The sequence below is a fragment of the Athene cunicularia genome (assembly GCF_003259725.1).
Source record: "Athene cunicularia isolate RWA chromosome 1 unlocalized genomic scaffold, athCun1 chr1_part2, whole genome shotgun sequence".
Classification (NCBI taxonomy): domain Eukaryota; kingdom Metazoa; phylum Chordata; class Aves; order Strigiformes; family Strigidae; genus Athene; species Athene cunicularia.
Window position 1 is genome coordinate 39,600,477 of NW_020799092.1, and position 21,049 is coordinate 39,621,525.

The window sequence follows — 21,049 nt, forward strand, 5'->3', positions numbered from 1 at the left end:
GCTAAAAAAGAGCAAGACCTGGGTGTGAGCTCAACTGCTGCACTGCTGATAGAGCCTGTGGCTTAATTATTAGCAAAGTTTTCTGGCATGGTTTTGGTTCATGCTACCTAGTGCTCTCCTATATCGTACCTGGGGGACTGTTGGAGGAGTAATTGCCAGGAACTATTCCTTGTATGTTGTATGAACATCACAGCATCAGGTTTGGCTGCCTGTATAGTGCTACAAGGACATTATTAGCCTTTGCTAGCTCAGAAACAGCTACAATGCCCTTAATCAACATGCTGGTGTGTGCAACGCTGACCTAGGTCTCACGCTGTGAAAACACCACTTTGGGCTGTAGTTCAGCCCTTGCATTATTTCAGATGCTTTTGACTGAGAGGAGACTTACAGATTATTTCTGAGGGACACCACATGGAACGTGGAGGAGTCTCACTGTGAACTACTTTGGAGTATGGATGTGGCAACTGTGACACGGGCTTTGGAGTCATAGAATAGTCTCTGGCCTGTCTGCCTCCATTTACTCTGTTGTCACTAGAAGCTATGAGGACCATTCTGCTGGTAAACTTACCAGTGAAGGCCCCTCTTTTCTTCTCTTGGAACCAGCACCTAGTAGAGGTGGGCAGGATGGTTTGTTGTTTCAAACTGGTTCCGCTGAAGAAGCTCGTTTTATCACTTGTTCTGTTTGTAGTACATAGTGTGCAAAGCACTATGTAGGCAACAGCTCAGCACTGTAAGGTTAGGTTGAAAAGTTATAATGCTCTGTAAAATGTGAGACAAATCCAATCAGAAATAATTTTGGAAAATTGTATTTTGTCTGTGTGTCCAGACAGAGTGGTGTGTTGTGAAGGGGCTATGCACATAGCTCCATGCAGGATTTTATATTTACACTTGCTATAAAGTAGTTCAGCAAATTCTGTGTTTTCATTGTCATCATCTGTCCTGTGAGTTTCATATTGTCACTTAGATCTTCTGTGACTCGAGATTCTAGAATCATAGAATCATTTAGGTTGGAAAAGACCCTTAAGAACTGACACTACACTCTTAATTTTGCTGAGCCGAAAGGTTTATGTCCATCTGAATTTTATGTTTTTTTCAAATGCTCTCCTGTTTCAGCATCAAGTTGTGTGTTTTAGATCCTGTGCTTTTTTGCTTGTGTGTTGGAGGTGTTCCTCAGGTTTCTGGCAACGTACTGATTTTTTAATTTTCTTATGACTGACACACTGAATTTGGGAGCTTTGTGAAAGTATTTCCAAGTTCCCTCTCTTTTCAGGGAATTTTAGGAAGCCTACATCTTCAGTTTATGACTATTCAACACTGTTCCATTAAGGTCATATGTTGGATATGATCACTGTCTGTCTGATCATTTTTCCAGCTCTGCTCTGTCAGTGAGTCACCTGAGATCTAGGCAGGCTTTGTCAGCCTGGTCTAATCAGCTCCTTCATAGCTTTTGTTCTGAGTGCCTTTTGTTCTGCTTGTCCTGAACTTTTGTTCTGGATATTTGAAATTGAATATTGCTTGGGTATAGAAATGCAGAATAAGGAATAATGAAAAAAATCTGTTCACATATTTTAGTGAGTATTTCCAGTTTCCTTATTTTTGGGAGCTGTTTTCTTCTTGATGACACCTGACTTCCCTGGGAGTTTCTTGTTTTTACCTGCAGGTATTTCTTTATTTTTTTTCACTCACCTAATGTTCTTGAGAGGTTTTTTTCATAGGCAGACTTTGATGTTGCTGCCTATGCTGCAGCCTGCCTGGCTCTTTTTCGAGGCACTTGAGTGCCTTTGAACCATGCTTCCTACTTGGCTGGGCTAAGAAAGAGGCAGGCCTGTGTCTGTGGGGTGTGCTGCTCAGGCAGGGTGTGTGTAACAACGTTTGAGTCACTCTGCAGGAGCCAGAAAGGCCAGTGCTGTGCCATAGTTCATAGGTGCCCTTGGATCCTGGCAAATTTTGGGTAGAGGCGTTCTTTGCTTGTTTGTCATCGCTTCTGTTCTCTAGAAAAGCAAAACCAGCATATGAACAGGCTCTGCACATGTGTGTTTTGCATGTGCAGTACTTCATTGAGGCTCTGGTCTGTCAGGTAAAGAGAACTGCAGTGTTTCCACCTAGAATACCATTCATCCACAGTCCAGAAACACGCACACATCACAGAGAATTATATGTTTTCAGATTTTCCTTTGGAAAAGAGAAATTGAGTAGCTTTTCCCTCCAAAGAGTTGCATAGTCAAGAGGTGGAAGACACCGCCTGGAACCTGTTGGAGATGCATGGATTTCATATGGACTGCAGTGAAAGGACCTTGGAAATTCAAAGTCAGTCTAGGGAACTGGTAACTTGTGGTGCTGTCCTGCTTTATTTCTAGGTTACTCTTCATCTGGAGAGATGTCTTTTCTTTGGGTCTTCCATTTGGTTGGTGGGTCTATCTCTCTCTAACCCCCTCCCCCTGCACTCTCTCCCTCCTCTCCCTTGCCATGCTCTTCACTTATTAATTCACTTATTGAATTTACCTTTATATTTTCTCTTATAACTTTCTTCCGAAAGCAAGCATCACCCTTGTAATGCCATTGCCTTTCTGCTTTTATAAATGCCAACTTGAATAAATCATCCAGTATTTCAGAAGTATGTGATCAGAGGGTACATCAACCTTTAACACAAGTAAAGGAAACTGTATCTTCCTTTTCCCCTATGACATTTTTATTTGGTCTTCCATGTCTACATCAACTGCTTCACCCGGAAGATGTTATTCTGTATTGCTGCTCTGGAATTAAGTATCTGGGTGCCACAATATCAAAATAGTTCTGGCAATTGAATTTTAACCTCCAGAATATAGGAGTGTCTTTTTTCCTGCTCAGAGTTTTATTCTGTTATGTGTTATTCATTACAGTATGTTTTTAAAAGATCATCTGGATATAAATTAAACAAGGTTCTTTTAAAACGTGTTGGTTCCAGCTTGCTAGAGTACAGATCAAAGGAAGATCAAAATATGAAAAATTTTGTCAGGCTATTTAAAAACTGTAGGTCAGCTTTTGTTTTTGTTGAATCTTACCAGGTTCCTGTTTCAGTTTATTCTGTAACTGATTAATAGGTGATGATAACTTAATGCTTTCTTAACAGTTTTAGAAATAAAAGCTAATTTTTAGAATGACTGCTTATAAAAGAGATTTATTAGGTGAATAAAGAGTGTTTAAGGTCATCCCTAGGAAATCCATACCAGGAAAAAATAAAATGTAATGTATCTCAGAAATATATGTAAAATCTTGGCAGCTAAGAGAAAGAGGGGAGGGGAAGGAGTCTGGGGTGGTTTTGTATGTACAGATATTCTGTAGAAGTAGAGATCTAGAAAGTGCACAGCTACAAGGTGTTCAAGTAGTTGAGTAATATAATTGCTGTTTTAAGCTTATTTGAAAGTACTTCAGAGAGCTTCTGGAAATAATGTTTTCTGTGGAAATAATGAGTGGAGATTTTTTCCCCTCTGAGTAGTGAAAGCATATCCATTCAAAGTTGAATTTGTGTTGCATTCCATGAAAAACACCTCTAGAAATTTGTCAAGAGGTTTAGAATCAGGAATGGAAGATAAATGGTATTTCCATGACTGTTGCTCCTGAGAGATGGTTGCTTTTGGGGGATTTTGATGGGAGGGGGAAGAAATGTATTTCATCTTTCTTTCTCCAGCTTTTCATGCCTGCAGTTATTCCTGGTTTGTATTAAGATCAGATTGCCTTTTCAGTTGTCAGGCATTTAGGTGTTATCTCACTTAAATATCTGAATGAAACTTTGTCTTCATTGCAGAAGATATGTAACTGCTGTTTCCAAGGAAATAGCAATGTAAAGTTGTACTGAGTGTAAGAAAGTAGATGTAGTTACTCAAGATGTGACTCATGAAGAAGATTGGAGTTAACTTGATTGGCTGACTGGAGATAGAATCTACCTGTTCCTGATACGTAAAAAGGCAAGAAACCCCAACAAAAGACCTTCCTTCATACACTGAAGTGGTGTTTGCTCACATCTTGAAGAACATACAGAGGACTGTACGAAGCCCACATTTGGATTGCATGTGAAAAAATAAATCGTTTTGATGGCCTAATTTCAGTCAAAATTTAACCTTGCATGTTGCAGGAATATCATTATGTAGTCACAATTTATATCAGTGTATAGTCAAATTGTAAAACACTGCATGTAATCTACGTTCCAGAATATTTACCAGCATACCGTAGCAGTCTGTTTTAATCCATGCGATTTGCTTTAATTGTTTATGAAACTTTTAAGTAGTTTTTCAGAGGATTCCAGTGAACTGTTTTCATAGTCCAGTTGACTCCAGAGTTTTTACATGTTTAAAAACAATGTTAGTTCATTTTAACTAGTGGGTTTGTAATGGTAGGATTGGTTTAACATCTGAAAATCTTTGTCAGACACTTTGTAAACACAGACAACTCTGTTTAAAGCCTGATGACCAGTTTGTTTATGTAATCTCTGTATTGGCCAGATGAAATACCAAGATGAGCTGGGACTAGAGAGGGGAGTTAGGATGCAAGCAACTTTGCTAGTTTGACAGAAATTTACTTGGCAGTAAATGGTTTTGTTAATAGAAATGATCTGAGCTGCCCTTACAGTTTCTTTCTCTTGTGCAACAGGTGTGCGTGTGTGTTAGGCTGTGTGGTGAATCAGATGAAGGAGCTCATGTGGAATGAGACAAATCTTTGCTTTTTCCTTGGTTATTTTCACTTAGATCACAGCCTGTCCTGCACTAATACATGGCTGCACAGATGCTTTTGTAGACTTGACAAAAAGGGACCATGACAAGATTTCTGGAGCAATGCTGACATATGTCAGTCGGCAGTTTTCTTGAACTCCCACTTGAGTTGGAGGAAGAGCAGGACAATTTGAATATATAGTTTATTAGCAGTAGTATGTACTGTTAAAAGGTAGTGCAAGCTGCCAGAGATCATGTGCAAGAAGCAAAAGTAGTTTTAAAGCTGTGTTTTGAATACTGTATTGAAACGAGTCTTTGATTCTAACTTCATCTTCAGAATGAAGAACTGATGTTGTTAGATGTCTTTGACGGAAGTATTTTTTCAGCAGTATGAAGGAACCATTAGCATAATTGTAATGGGTTACTTCTTTACTGATTGCTTTTCTGTTCAGTATTTCCACAAACAGAATTTGTTTTTTAAAGAGATGTTCAAGTAAACTCTTTGTTGCTCATAAAAAATATTTTGAAAAATCATTCATTTTTATAGTAATGACTAGATACATTAAACATGGGTTAAAACTCTGAAAATATTAAAGAATATAAGCAAGATTTGTAAATTAGTATTTATATACATGCCTAATTATCTGCTTTTAGGTTCTCTGTAGAACAGGGATCTCCCTCCTTTTGCCTTCTTCATTTTCTGCCAGCCTTCTCCAGAAGTAGTGGAGGAGACAAGATCTTAAATTATAAGAGATGTTTGCCTCATTTTAAGAGCTTTTGAATTGTTTGATAGCTTAGGTTCATTTTTGATTCATAGACACATAATGCTTTTTATAGTATGACTACAGATATTCCTTTCCCAGCAACTTTTGGATAAATAACACAAAATAAATTTCATAACATGAGAACAGAGTTAAATAATGTATTTCCCTGGTGCCTGCATCATCACCTTAAAGAATGATTGGTTTGCATTTATATTAGAGGTTCCAAAATAATAAAAGCCACAATTTACCAAATTTGTGGTATTAATTTGGTTATCAGAGGAAGTTGGTTTTATATATCAGATACGTATTTTAACTTTTTGTTTGTAGCTAATTTTAACTACAAAAATAAGCCATTAATATTTGCTGTAGAAACATGTTATAAAGGACTAGTTAACTGTGGTTTTCAGTTTCAACAACTGTCATTTTGTACCAAATGAGAGTATTTGCCATGTACTTTGTCCCTGAGCATTTGTTTGCTTTCCTAGTTTGCTTTTTTCTGAAAAACTGGCTTTTCTGAATAGTACTGCCAAACTTTTAGTCTCCTGTTAAAGTAAATATACAAGTCTGTGTATATAAATTGCTTTACAGCTTGTATTTGCATTTACTATATGAAAAGATCTTAGCGAATTTGATGGTATACAATGCATAATTGCATTACTTTGGTGTCAAGAGTAGAAAATAAACATCCAAGATCCAGAGATTTCTTTGTACAAGGGTATGCTTCACTAGATTGCAATGTCATGTGCAAATTCTCCCTTTCTTGTGTATTCTGCCCTTCACCAGAAGCAGAGCTTATGCTTGCCAGGAAGCATGGCCATAACCTCAAGGCTTCATCATTTTCCTGAAAAAGAAGCTGAAAAACCTGAGGAAGCTTAAAGCCTGGAGTTCCTACTTCATTGGCAAGAGTTGTATCTACAGACAGGCAAAATTTTCACCTAGTCACCTATGTGTCTGTTTCTTCATCCAAACTTAAGGGAGTTGAATCACTTGTCTATGGCTAATGGGACAACCAGGATGTTTTTGAGACCATCACCACCAAGACCTCTGACTGATATTACTGGTACAGCATTTCATTTTTCATATACAGTGAACAAGTATCTGAACATAGTAGATGAAACTACTTGAATTTCTTTACATACATCAGAATGAAATCACCTTGTCAGACATTGCTGACTGTCTTAAAGCTAAAAATCAGGCTGTTAACAGTCCTCTGTGTGTAAAAGTTTAGATAGGCAAGTCCCTAGATAACAGTATTAGAGGGCAGAATGAAATCCTCTGAAGCTGCTGGATGTTAGGTATGTGTTCACTTAAACTCACTAAGCTGAGAGAAGAATGCAGATGGAGAACTCTGACGAGCAGAGGAGAAGCACAGAATCATTAAGACTTGAAAGGGAAGTCTCAGGAAGTCTCTAGTCCAACCCTTGTGGACAAATCAGGGTCAACTATAACAAATTGCTCAGGACTGTGACCCAGTTGGGTTTTATTATCTCCGTGGATAGAAGCTCCATGATCTCTGTAGGCAACCTGCTCCAGTATTCAATCTCACAGTAAGAAAGTATTTTCTTACATTTAAGTTGAATTTCCTGTATTTCAGTTTCTGTCCCACTGTCTCTCATTCTTTCTGTGGCCACAGTGGAGTATGACTCCATTTATACACACTGGCAAGATACAAGCGTTCTCTTCTCCAGGCTGAACTCTCCTGGCACTTTCAGCTTCTACTCATGTGTCAGATGCTCCAAACCTTTAATCATCTGTGGGGCCCTTTGATGGAGTCTTTCCAGTATGTCTGTCTTACACTGAGAAGCCCAGAACTGGATTCAGCACTCCAGCTGCAGTCTCACCAGGGGGAGCAGAGCAGAGGGGAAGGATCACCTCCCTTGGCCTGCTGTTAACACGTTCTGAGGATGCCATTGGCCTGCTTTGCTGCAAGAGCACATTGATGGCTCATGTTCAACTTGGTGTCCACCAGGATCCTCAGGTTCTTTTCTGCATAGGAGCTTTCCAGCCGGTCCACAGCATGTTCTGGTGTTGGGATTATTCCTCCCCAGGTGCAAGACTGCATTTTGCTTTTCTTGAACTTAATGAGGTCTCGGTTAGCCCATTTTCCATCCTGTCAGCACCCTTCTGCATGTCAGCACAACCATGGATTATTAACCATTCATCCAAGTTTTGTATAGTCTGTGAACTTGCTGAGGGTGCAGTTTGTCCCATCATTCACATCATTAATGAAGATGTTAAGTAGTATTGGCCCCTGTATCAACCCCTGCTAATTGACTGGCATCCAGCTGGACTTCATGCTGCTGTTCATAACTCTTAGGGCCCAGTAGTCCAGTCACTTTTCTTTGCACCTCACAGTCTACTTATACTTACCTGGTCCATTTTTCAGCAGCTTGCATATGTATGTGTGGGAAGGTGTTGAAAGCTTTGCTGAAATAAAGATAAATGTCATCTGCTCTCCCTTCATTCAATGAGCCCGTCATCTTGTTGTAGAAGGCTGTCAGGTCAGTCAACCATGATTTCCCCTTCCATGCTGATTTCACCTTCTTCAGGACTTTTAGCACCTACTTAGAGACTGAGGCAAGCATTGGCCTGTAGTTCCCTGGATCTTCCTTCTTGAAGATAGGAGTGGCATTTACTTCCTTCCAGTCCTCAGAAACCTCCCCCTACTGCCATGACCTTTCAGAGATAACGTACCCTTAGTAAACTTTAAAAATAGCATGATACCATTTAAAATTGTTTCCTTGCCCTTTTAGAGGTGAATTTAGGTTGCTGTTTCATAGTTGTGAATTGCTACTTTTCAGAAGCTGTCATTAATGATAAAATAATTATTAGTGTTAAAACAGCAGCAAAGTGGGTTTCTTTAATTTAATTCCTGACTTTGTTGAATATTGTTCTGCTTATATTAGGGAGAGTGTAGCACATATTGCAGAAGTTGAAAATGCTTTATAAAGTAAAATATACTTTTAAGATCAAGTTTTACTTCTGTAATACAAATATTTGTCAACTTTATTTTCTGTAGTAGAATAATATTCTTTTTATGCTATTTTTTAAAGCTTGTTTATTTACTTACAAAGACATTAATGCACTCATCAGTGAAGGTAGCATAATGTTTTGTAGGATTTTCAGAGTGGATGTAATTTTCTTGATTTGAGAACTCATTTATTCCTTTGTCTGCAGTTAGTGTCATAAAGAGAAAGAATTTCATGCTTTGCCATTATCCATTACTTTTTCCAGTAAAGGCAATTGTTCAGTTCATTAACTCCTTAAATATTCTTCCCTGACTTTTTACCTAATATTTGCTGATGCTGGGGGGAGTTCTGTCTATGAGTAATAAAATAACTGGTTCATGTTCTTCTTACAGCATGCTAAAAAATATTTGTGGATTTATTTCATCTAATCTGAGCCATCATTCACCAGTTGAAACATGTCTTAATTTTTCTGTGTGATCAGACTGGTATTGGGAAGCTACAGGCATAGCATTATTGATGCAAATATATTCTTTCAGGTTTTCTCGTTTGTACATAATGGATCAGTGTTTTTTAGGGATTGTATAACAGTAAATGAGCCCTTTTCCCCACTGTTCTTTCTGTTTCCATTTCCATCTTTTCAGAGCCAGAATAAAAATGTAGTGGATTCAAAAAAACCCCAAACAAAATGTAATCTTAGTGAAGACAATTTAATGCATTTCAGGGATCTGAAAAGCAATTAAATTCTTTACCTTAAGCTAGAAAAAATATGATAAAACTTCTAATCTGCACATAATCCACGTATGTGTCTTTGAAGGGCCAGATGCACAGTTCTTGCACAACTGAACTCATATTTAAAACCTGTACTCTTATTTAAAATGTGTTCGGGTTTTCGCTAGTTCATATGTTAAGATCATTTCCAAGTAGAAAAGGAGATGCAGAGTATACCTTAAGTTTGTAGTAAGAATTCATTAAGCCTCAGCAGGTGCTTATAAAGCAACGATCTAAAAATAAACTTGCTGAACCTTGACAAGTCACTGTTCGACATTTCAGTGCACAAAACGTCCATGTACGGACTTCTAGCCTACCTGCTTAACAGCAAATGCCGGGAGAAGACCACTTCATTTAGTTTGAGGGAAATGAGGTGAGCCAGGTTGCAACACCTGGGTTAGCATTGCAAAGACCATACCTGTAGTCATCGTGACCCAGCTGATACATAATAAATTGATTTGGGTTCAACCCTGACTATTTGCCAGCTTCAGTTTTTGTTCTGTTTAGGAGGACAGCAGTGGTGCTGAAGAATCGGAACAGGTTTTTTCTGCTGCTCTTGGACAAGTAGGTGAACAGCTATCACAGTGCACAAGTGTTTTCCATATTAATAGTGGTAGTGAAGGTGTATTGGTGGCAGGGTGCATACTGTTTTGGTAAGCTGCATGTTCTGGATGCTGGGGCCTGGAGTAAGTGCATCCAGTTTTTTAAGATGTAACCAGAAGCTGCCATTTAAGGGTTCTGAGCTAGTGTTCAGAAGCAGTAACACAGTGACAATAATCCTAGTATTCTGTATATTCCTGACAGCAAAATGGTACAGCAGTGATTTGAGCCATGGGCCTCCTGCTCTTAGCTTCAGGCTTAATTTTCTACAGAGTGGTAAAGTACTTTGGAAATACAAATACAAGAAAAATGTTAATTAGTTTTTCCTTTTTGTTTCTTTTAGGACTGCTCCAGGATGGTTTCAAGCAGGTATAAAAGGTATGAGATCTTTGTACACAACACATTTCTTTATATATATAGTTCTGCTAGAAACAAAGCTGATTAGCTGGGTGTTTGTAGTAGAGGGCATCATACTGCTGCTGTAGATATATAGCTTGGTTTTGGGGTAAGGACCTGAGAGATGCAGCAAACTTATCCAAACTCCTCTATTATGTTACTGTTTTAAAATCAATTTATCTAGGATTTTGATGGGTATTACTAGTGCAGAACAGTTTCCTGAGCAGATGCCTAACTGAACTACACATTACCTCGAAGCTAGTAGTTTCACAGTTAATTTATGAACCACTGTCTTCTGAAGTTTAATACAGGAAGATAATTTTGTAGCTCTCCACAGTAATGTTGAAGGAAACTTCTGTCCTTTTGTGATGCTACTGTCTCAGTTGTAGGGGATGCTGCCCACATGTGGCATGTCCTGTTTGTTATTTATTTGTCTTTGAACCAAGTGTTATTGTGGTCATTATTCAAGTTCTTTAATCAGAAAAATGTTTCAGAAGCTCGATGCACCTGGCCAGTGTGTGAAATTAATACTGACACAGCTATCACAATTATTAGGAAAATATGATGGTAACATGAGGTCTAAAATAACGTCAACTGAAGCAAGGCATTTGTGTAAACATGTTTTTATTTGACACATTAATGTATTCTCTTTTAGATATCCTTTACTCAGGTGAAATGTATAGGTAGTTCATTCACCTGTGTGTATAATATATATCCTGGCTGTAGAAGTAAGTGCAAAAAGCACCTACCTAGTCTTCATTGCTGTATTTTCCACCCCTCAGACTTGTTCACCTATAGAATCATAGAATAGTTTGGGTTGGAAGGGGCCTTCAGAGGTCATGTAGTCCAACCCCTTTGCCATGGACAGGGGCATCTTTCACTAAACTAGGTTGCTCCAAGCTCCACCCAACCTGGCCTTGAACACTTCCAATAATGGGGCGTCCGCAGCTTCTCTGGGCAAACTATTTCACTGCCTCACCACCTTCACTGTAAAAAATAATAACCTGTCCTGTTATGATTTAGATTTCTAAGTGTGGTGCTCTCTTTTATATTTACATTCCTGGGTTCTCATAAACCTAGTTGAGTGATGCTTTTTATTGCATTTAGGGTTTTTTAAAATCACTTTATCATTGCAGAATGGGTAGACTTATTGTTACAACCTTAATAACTATATAATTTCATGATTGCTTATTAATCAAACACGTTTTTGTTCAGTCTCCATTTCCTTTTCAGTCCCCGTGCAGAATTTCATTGTTGTTTGTATCTGCCGAATATCTGTTGGGTGTCATAGTGCTTTGTGGCTTTTCATAAACCTTATCTTTACTTGGCTCACATGCTGTATATAGTCATTCACTTTCAAAAACTTGGTTGTGTGAGGGGTAGTAATAAATAGAAGCTTGCAAAATCACTTTTGTATCTTATTTGAAAATAAGCTAATTCTTCTGATTAGCATTGCAAAAACAGGAAACTCTAGAGCTAGAAAATGTTAAAATAAGACTTGTTTGTGCAGTCTTTGTTCAGTCGGCTTTAGTTATATGTGGGATCTACTTTCTTTGTTCATCAACTTTCCTCCTCAGGACTGCCATCATATTTGGAAGGAATCTGACTTACTGTGAGCTGCTGTTCAATATTTTGTTATGTATGTTGTCATCTGTCTTACTCATTGCATAGTCTTCAAACCTTATCTTGAAAATAAAGGATTATTTTCCTGTGAAGTCAGCACAGTGCGCAGTGCTCACAAATACTAAGTGGGTTTTATTCTGACTGTACCTCTGTGAGGTATACAATGCCCACTGTGATTAGAGTTAAAAGTATCTATTGATTTTCCTCTGTATTTGAAAAGTTCTACCTCCCCTGAAGTAGATTTTCAGGTAAGAGTGCTTGAACAAAGAATGTCTCAGTGGCTTCACTTTCTGGTGTGAGTGCTAAAGGAGTCAGGACCAGAGTCCTGTTCTGATAATGTCTGGCTTGTTTGCCCCTTGCAACATCTACCGTAAGGGAAGGTCTTACAGAAAACAGCCTCATCTACAGTAATTCTTACTCAGATCACTCGGATCTTGCTTAAGCCCCAAACACAGTAGAAGTCATTCAGCAGCCGAAAATGCTGTTCTGTGATTATACCTGGAATTGGAATGTGAATGCCAGAAGGCTGAACTGAGACCATAAGCTGCTTGAAGGCTCAAGTATGTTCAACTTAATGTGCTTTTAGCAGTTTTGGGTGTACTTCCTCAGATTTCAAAGCAAACTGAGAGTAAAGCATGTTCTAAGATAGGGACAACCACTTTGAGATCCCATTTGAAACTGTTACTTGCGTTACTCTGACAACAGGTGGTCAGTGCTGTGTGGGTGGGGAAGAGACTGTTAGTAGACTTTATATAGACACATGACAGCAAAAGTGAAAAGATGTTTTCCTAAAGTCTTGGGCTCTGTTATAGACTCCCTCCCCTACAGAAAGAATGCATTATTTGCTAGAAATTTTCAGGTTATTTTCCTCCGTCTTTACTACTCCTGCTTCTTCTCTTTTGCCTTTTCCCTCTTCCTCAGTTGATCCTCATCAGAAGTGACATCTTTTGATCTCGGCATTTTTGTTCACTGGATTCCATTTCCTAGCCCAGTTAGACACCCTTTCCTTGCTCTCCCCCTTTCTTTCTATCCTTACATTTAACCATTGAGGTCCTAGTCCACTCTTTGTTATTCTTCTGATTTCCTGTTTTTTTTTCTCCTCTTCTCCTCTTCTCCTCTTTTTTTTGTCTCCCTCCTCTTCTGACTTCTAGTCCTGGGTTACTGTTACTATTCTGGGCTTCCAGTACCTTCTATTTCCCTTCCCATGTAACTGTTTACATGTCTACATTGAAATACCCAGCCTCCTGGACCTAACAAGAGAGACTTAAAGAGTAAAGGATCTGTGCTGTGTGTTTCTATGGAATGAGAACAATGTGTGTTCTTACAGTATCTTCCAGGGCTCAAAGAATTGCACAGATTGTACTACCTATTTAATCAGACACACTAGCTACTTTTCCTTATATGGATGCAGCAATCCATGGTTAAACATTTATATGACACTCCTGAGAAACTTGTTTCACTGAGTGTCCATTGACTGGTGGAAGACATGTTTTTTACAAATGAACTCTGCTGGCTACTCTTGTGTTAATTTACTTCTGCTCTGGCTGACTTGGACAAACTGAGTCAGTCTACTTATGCAGTAAAGTAAATAAAAGTTTGGGATGAGGATCTTGGTCTGTAATTGTAGTCCGTCTTCTGAATTTACTTTAAAAATGTACACATTTATACCCTGGAAGTTTGTGGAGGAGTTCCTTTGTAGTTGCATGAACCGCATAAAATATTTTCAAAAGGAAGTGATGGTTCTGTTGTGATCTGGAATGGTACTGTAAGATCTGGTAAAAGCATGACCAGAATCTTCAAGGTTATGCTGACATGAAGGCCACAGGACATGTTCATGAGAGTATTTGAGAATTGTATCAGCCATCTGTCCTGACTGTGAACTTCATGTGATTAAAATGCGTAGGTATTCTTCAGTTGTAATAGCCTGTATCAATTTCCTCATCTTTAATTTTTCTCTAAACCTTTCTTAATGTGATATGCCTCATTTTGGCCATTACAACCTACTATTATTGTAACTGGGTCTACCAGTTTTTATATTGCTTTGTGAGTAGTTATTTTAAAGCAACAACCACATTGCCATTAGTAAGAATGGTTTTCTGATTCAGCATAGTTGGTGTCATCCCTGATTTCCCAAACAATAGAATGACAAAGTGTACTCTGTTGATTGAAATATTTGAGTGTAATCTACATGTAAACATGAATTATATTTCTCTTGTGTTCTGTGTACTAAAAAGTTTGCAAGTAACAGTAAAGCAAGATAGGTATATGGACATAATATTTTTAAAAGCACGGAGTTAGTTTTAGCAGCATATTTTTAAGATCATCTACTAGCTTTTGAATCAGTTTAGCTTCTTTTTTAGAACTGTCTTAAATTTAGAAGAAAACCATGCAAATCAGGATTTAAAATAACTCAGAAGATTTTTTGCACAGTTCATGAATCAGACAGATCAGGCTGGATCAGTTCACAGAAAAAGTTAGATCAAAATCTCTTAGTGGTTCAGGGGTGTGTTCCCCTTATAACTTTATTAGTGGAAATGAATACAATATGGTATGGCTTTATGGCTTCCAGACAAAATGTGTCAGAGAGGTTTTTCTTCCCCCTCTTAGGATAGTCTGGCACACCAACATGGAACCCAACAGGTAGAGAACCCTTGCCCACTAATTCTAAAAAACTACATTGTAATCAAGTTTAATATTCATGGGTTCTGCGATCACATGCATACACTTTTCCCTGTCTCCCCCAAAAGAAGTCACAATCCCAATTTCTTTTCTTAATAGTATGCAAAGATCTTTGGTTTGGACAGATCATTATTCTTATTATTATTATTAATAGTAGTAGTACTATTGTTGTTACTTATTTATAAATATAAAATAGATTTTTATTATATATTAATATATGTATTTTTATATATATACACACACACATACAGGTGTATTTCCAGAGATAGCTTTTGGGGGGCTGATTGATAGGTATTTTCTCTTAGTAAAGCATAGACATAAAGTTCAGTGATATTGTTATTCTAGGTAAGTTTTCTTTCTTGTTTAAGGCTTGCAAAGAGACATTGTATCTGAAGACTGAAATTCTGTTCTTTGAAAAAGATGCATCCTCTGTGTCTTGGGTCCTGCCTTTTTTGTTGTGTACAGCACATTAGTTAAATCAGCCAAAATAATGAATTTTGTATCTGTCACATTCTTTGTGTTAGGTTACATACTAATGCCCCCCCCCCATGTTTTTTTTAAAATCTAGTTTCCTAGAAGTCTTCATGATACGTCCTTTGTACTTGCTGATACTGAAAAGTAATGAGTTCTGTAGGGTCTGATCCCCATTGGAATAGGTGAGGAAAATCTGAGTGTGGGTTTCAAGGAAAACATAGAAAATGTTTTAATTTTCACTATTAATGAAACCCTTCTATCCAGGTACTCATTTTTTCTAACTTTCCTGTAGGAGCATCTGCCAGTGTCTCTCACTGGAGCTGGGTTGAGATACTCCAGTACATTGTCAAAAGGGTTTATTTTAGACTGGTGAAAAATTGAGCCTTTTTTGTGTGACCTATCCTTGAGGCATTAACAGCATGAAACAGCACATCTTTCAGAAAGCTAAATAATCTAGAATTTATAGAGTTAAGCTAAAATATTTCTTTTATGTTGTGTTGCAACATGCATATCCGGTCCTAGAAATGTTTTTTTAAAAAACCTTCTAGATGAAGAATAAACAGTGCTAAATATGGTAATAACATTAAGCTACAAAATTCCTTACAATTGTGTCAGTGTGCCTCAGAAAGTTCACACATACTGGAGCAAAACAATATTTATATCCATGAAAAGACATCCTTTTGCCAGATACTCCTGCTTTTGATTTGTGCTGTATCCATCTAGATTTGCATGTTGTCAGCAGGGGTTTCTAGAGTTATGAAATGCAAAACTATTAAATGAACACATTAATCATGTGTTCCTCTATGTTTTAAAGGAAATGTTGTTGGGATACTCATAGTGCCTTTCATTCTTTCCCTAAGTGCTCTAGAAAACCTTTGTGTACATATTTCAGCTATGTGACTTTACCGAGTCACAGACTGGTTGAGGTGGGAAAGGACTTCTGGAGAGCATCTTGTCCAACCCCCCTGCTCAACTAGGGCCACCTAGAGCCGGTTGCAAAGGACCGTGTCCAGGTGGCTTTTGAGTATCTCCATTCGAGGTGTCCTGGTGAAGGCTGAACGAGGTTTTTTTCTTTTGCTTTGGCTGTTTAGCTCTTTAGTCTAAGAAGTGTGGTTTTGGTGGATTGAGGGAAAGATAGGTATCTCTCTACATGGTCCCAGGGCACTCTGTTCTGCTTCTCTTGATTAGTCATTAGATTCTACATTGAAGGTAAATAACATTGCTATTAGGAAGAAAATAGCTATAGGAAGAACACTGTTAAATTTGTAACTTTGAAACCGCGTGACTTCTCATATATATTTTTAAATTAGCACTGGCTTTGTACATATCAATCTTTATGGAGAACCCATCATCTTTTTTTTTTTAAACTAGCTTATGTGCATTTTCAGTGCTTACCTGTTAAGATTCCATGACAGTGATTTTTAAGGAATAGACACATGATCTGTAACAAAAAACATACCATCAGTTAATGAGAGGATGCCTGCCAATGGAGCTATGAAAAACTGCTGTGTGTCCAAGTTCTGAAGTAAAATATTTAGAAATGGCATACAATTAATATGTTGCACTGCACTACTTTCTCACTTTGATCTGCTTTAGAGTTTTTTACAGGTCATATCTATAGCTCTTGAAAAGTCAGTTGATATGTGTAAGCTTCTTACATTTTGGACATGTTTTTCATAGTTTATGTTTTCATCTACTTAAAGAGATGCTTGGTTTAAACTCCATAGTGGTACTTTGCTTTTTAAAATAAGTTATTTAGCTTGGCTTTTAATGTGCACTGTTCATAAAACTTTTAAATCTTTAAAAATAAGGTAGGATACATACTTACAAGTGTGTGTTTAAACTTGATTCCTATGTGATGAGAGCTGCATTATCCAAGTATTTGACTCCCTGAGGCAGTGAATTTCATGAGTTCTCAGCAACACAAGAACTGTGAATTTTCTCTGCAGTTTACTAGACTGACCTATATTGAGTACTTTGTGAAGCACTTTGTTACTTCTGTTATTTCCATTTTGTTAAATGTATAAATACGTTTTTGTTTCACTCTTTGTAGTACAGCTAACACACCAGAAGATGATGCTCCAAATAGATATTCCCGAACAGAGAGGACAACTCACAGCAGATACAGCAGGGATGCAAATTCTTCTGGCAGTTCTGTACCAAGTAATGCTTTGGAAAAGAGGATTGAAGAACTCGAAAGGGTGAGTACCAACTAACATCTGCGTGGTATACATCTGAAATGAAGTGCCTTTGAAACTCCATGGAGAAGCTTACAAGTAAAATATATAGAAATGATGCTAAATGCTTGAAGTACAGATATTTACGTCTGTAAAAATGTATAGAGTCAGACTGACTGAGAGGAATGTGAACTTTCTAATCAGAGATGTTTAGTTTTCAGTTGGTATATAAGTGAGAAATAGTTGAAGTAAAGATAATACACTTGGAGAGCCAGCAGTGCTCTGTTTATTTCTTGTGTGTACCTCATGACACACCAACACAGAGGATGTAACTTGTGGGAAAGGAGGAGGGGCTCACTGACTTTTCAGAAAATTGTCAAGCATGTTTCTTTTCTACTTCTTGTTTTGGATTTCTTAATGTACTGAAATGTTGTAAAATTTAATTGCTATCCATTTGTTTCTTAAAAGATTTAAACATTTAAAATATGTATTTAAAACAAAGTTTTCATTATTTCAGACATTCTTCATACAAACAGTTTTGGGAAAATGTAATAATGGTAGAGCTGAGTTTTTCACCTAAACCAGTATTTTGCTAAATAATGTCATGTGTGTAATCCATTACTATCTTCCTCTGAACTGGATTTTTGTGGGTAACTTGCCAAATATTCTTGAATTCATATGGGTGAAAGTTACTAGGTAAACACATTTTGACTAGATTTTTTTTGGAACGTGTGACAGTCATCTTTTGTGGAAATTACTATTTATTTTTCTTTAAGATCTGGGGAAGCCTGATCTGAGTGAAGTACAATATAATCCTCCCTTCCAAATCAGCTTCTTTCTGAAATAATTTAATTGCTAGTAACACAGGAAAAAGAGGAAGATTTAAGGGTTTTCTTTCAGTATACTGAACCCTGATTTACTGAATTCCTAATGGTCATTTAAATTTTTTGTCATGTTCAGGCCCACAGATCTAATACTGAGTCTTCACTCCTTGTTAATGGTAGTATAAAAAAATGCCCATTCCCCCACCAAGGGGGTGGGGAAGAAAAAAGACAAGACTAACCTTCCCAATATAACAAATTAGAATTTGGAAGCTGATACTTTACTTAATTCTATTTTGGGCCTCTATCCAGTTTTGGGTTCGTGCTTAAGTTAAATATTAATTAAAACATTAACTCTGGGATCATAGATACCACACAAAGATATATTGCTGTGGGTAAAATATTTTCTTGGGTGTGATTCTTTAGCTCCTTGAAATGCAGGTGCTTGAAGATGTGGGTTTGACTTGCTGTAGAAAAGTTAAGTATGTGGGGGTTTTCTTCTTCATTTGTTTTAAATAGTAGTAACTTAAAACTGTCTCTTAAAACCAAAAATTACATTTCAAACTTCATTGCATATTCTGATTTTAGGAACTTGCAAAGGAGAGACAGGAAAATGCAAGATTAATGAAGATGACACAGGATAAAGAGGAACTAATTGGAAAGCTGAAGGAAGAAATCGATTTATTAAACAGAGTAAGCATGTACTTTCTTAAATGATGCTGTATGAAGAGGAGATAAAAGTCTCTGTATTCTCTGTTCTTTTCCTCAGGCACCTGCATGCACTGGGCAAGGTCAGAAGAGAATTAAGTGTGGGGTTTTTTTTGCATGTGAAAGATGTGAAATGTGAACTGGATAAATATGGTGATTGGTTGAGGAGTGATGAATATTTGGGGTGGAAGCAATCTATTTTAAGCACCCATTATTACTGTGCATGCTTTCTCTTAGTAGCTGTTTAGACAGAAAAACAAAAAAAAATGGGCAGTCAGTACTTTTTCTGAAAATGTTCATACTTAGTTTAAAGCACAAAGCAGGTGGTCTTGCAGTAATAACCAGTGATGTGTATATGTGCGCAGGATAGTTGCAGACAAGCACAGTCAGGGGAACAGAGGTAATAGCTGACTAATACACTCTGTATGTACCAATAAAATCTTCACGCCCATCCTATTTTGGTTTCTTGATGCATTAATTCCTGCTTTAGTTTTGATTATATGCTTCCATTTAAAGGTGCTTGTACATGGGATTATAACATTAATGTTTTATAATTACAGTAACACTTAGAAGACCTGTGTAACACATTTAGGCATAACTACTGTGATAAGAACTCTTCCCAACCCCAGCTTCTTTATTTCAGAGCTAAGATGATAAATTCCTGCTGCTACCAATTGAAATTTTGTATTTATGTCCTGAGAAATGTTAATTTTTCTTTTTCCTTTCACAGGACCTAGATGATATAGAAGATGAAAATGAACAATTGAAGCAAGAAAATAAAACCCTGTTAAAAGTTGTTGGACAGCTGACAAGGTAGAAGATTCAAGCCTCAATGAGGAAAGATTTAAAAACTACTGATTGAACATTAAGGTCAATATAGTAATACTTCCTGTGTTGCAGTATGTTATAATAACTGTCTTTATATTTATTGTTAGGAAACCAGATGAATGTTTATTTTCATAGTACTTTCTTCTTCATTCAATGAAATGGCATCAAATTTGGGGTATATTTTTAGCTTTCTTCTCACATAAGAAGAATGAAATTTTTTTACATATTTCAAATTATTAAATTCAAAAATATTTGGGTTTTTATCTTCAGATTACATCTGGATAAATTGCAGTAATTTAAAATTCATAGCACCACGGTCACTTTCAGTCCATGTGGGTATGTAATTTTGAAATGAATGGCGGCAATACACATAAGCTTTGTTTACACAGATCCAAAAGATATATTTTGGGAAGTATTTCCTTTTGTGTTTAAACAGCTGTAAAGTAGATGCCTTATTACTGATGTATAACATTTTGCAGATTGATTACTTGCTCTTAAACTCTTGTATGTTGAGGTTTTTTTTACTGTATCTGGAAGACTGACAATAGTAGAGAGTAGCATTTTTTTCTTCTGTATAACAGTATTCTGACACGAGAGGGAGGTTTTATTTTAAAAAAACAACAGTAAACCCACCAAAAACCCAATAAATCACCTGTGGTATCAGGATTAATGAGTTCTTAGAATCATACTGAAGCTGTACACTGCAGTTTGTTTTAAAGCTTTTGCCTTAGCAATGAAATGCAAGTTTGCTATCAGACAATAAGTTTGTTTGCTGTGTTGAGAATTCAGATGAAGCCTGGAGCTTTCATTTTAGCAAAGACACTTTTGCAATACTATTCTACTTAGAGCTGTCATCTTAAAGTTTCTAGTGGTTGTAACCAATATGAGTTTTTTGATGTTTTCATTTTTTAATAGGGGTGAAAATTATTGTATATAACAAAGTAGAGGGGCTTACAAGTGATTCATGCCCTTCTGAAACATCAAATGGTTTACAAAAAACTTTTATCCTTGATTTTAAACTAACAAGGTGTTCAAAAAGTGCCTGTTTAGATGTTACAATCCAGTTATGACTGTGGACTGATTCTTCTGTAATATGATAGTAGACAAAATTTTCATTTGACATTAATGAATTTGACATTTGACAGACCTCGGTTAACAACTGTTTTCTTTGAAGTTCTTGTTAGGCTGAAATTTAATGTGCTTTATTTCATCTTGATATAGCACATTTTTCATTCCTGATTAGAATAAATGTTTATATCATTTGAGTCAGGACACTAGAAATGAAAACATTTTAGAGAGTTCAGTCTTTTTCCTGACAGTTTTGAAGTTTGGTGTCAGAAAGTTTCATGCATGTAGTTTTTTTACCTTAAAACTTAAAGGCAACTTTAATATATAGTAACAATCACCTTTTCAGATTTGCCAAGTGTTTTCATAATATGTATTTAATGACTGTGAGAGTTTCTTAAATTTCAAATCCAGGTATTATTGTTATGCCTTGGATGATTTTGGGTATAGGATAGGTTATTTTGCATTTGCATATTCTAATGAGGAGGAACT

The 21,049-nt window shown here is 36.9% G+C and overlaps 1 protein-coding gene across 1 annotated transcript in view; it reads left to right on the plus strand.

Moving 5' to 3' along the window:
* PAWR (pro-apoptotic WT1 regulator) overlaps positions 1 to 20,100 on the plus strand; it is a 56,383-nt gene extending 36,283 nt beyond the window's left edge. The window contains exons 3-6 of the mRNA XM_026864958.1: positions 10,130 to 10,164; positions 17,012 to 17,159; positions 18,545 to 18,649; positions 19,395 to 20,100. Of these exons, the coding sequence (XP_026720759.1) occupies positions 10,130 to 10,164; positions 17,012 to 17,159; positions 18,545 to 18,649; positions 19,395 to 19,481 (375 nt within the window). The 3' untranslated portion in view covers positions 19,482 to 20,100. The remainder of the gene's footprint in view (positions 1 to 10,129; positions 10,165 to 17,011; positions 17,160 to 18,544; positions 18,650 to 19,394) is intronic.
* Positions 20,101 to 21,049: the final 949 nt, after the last annotated feature.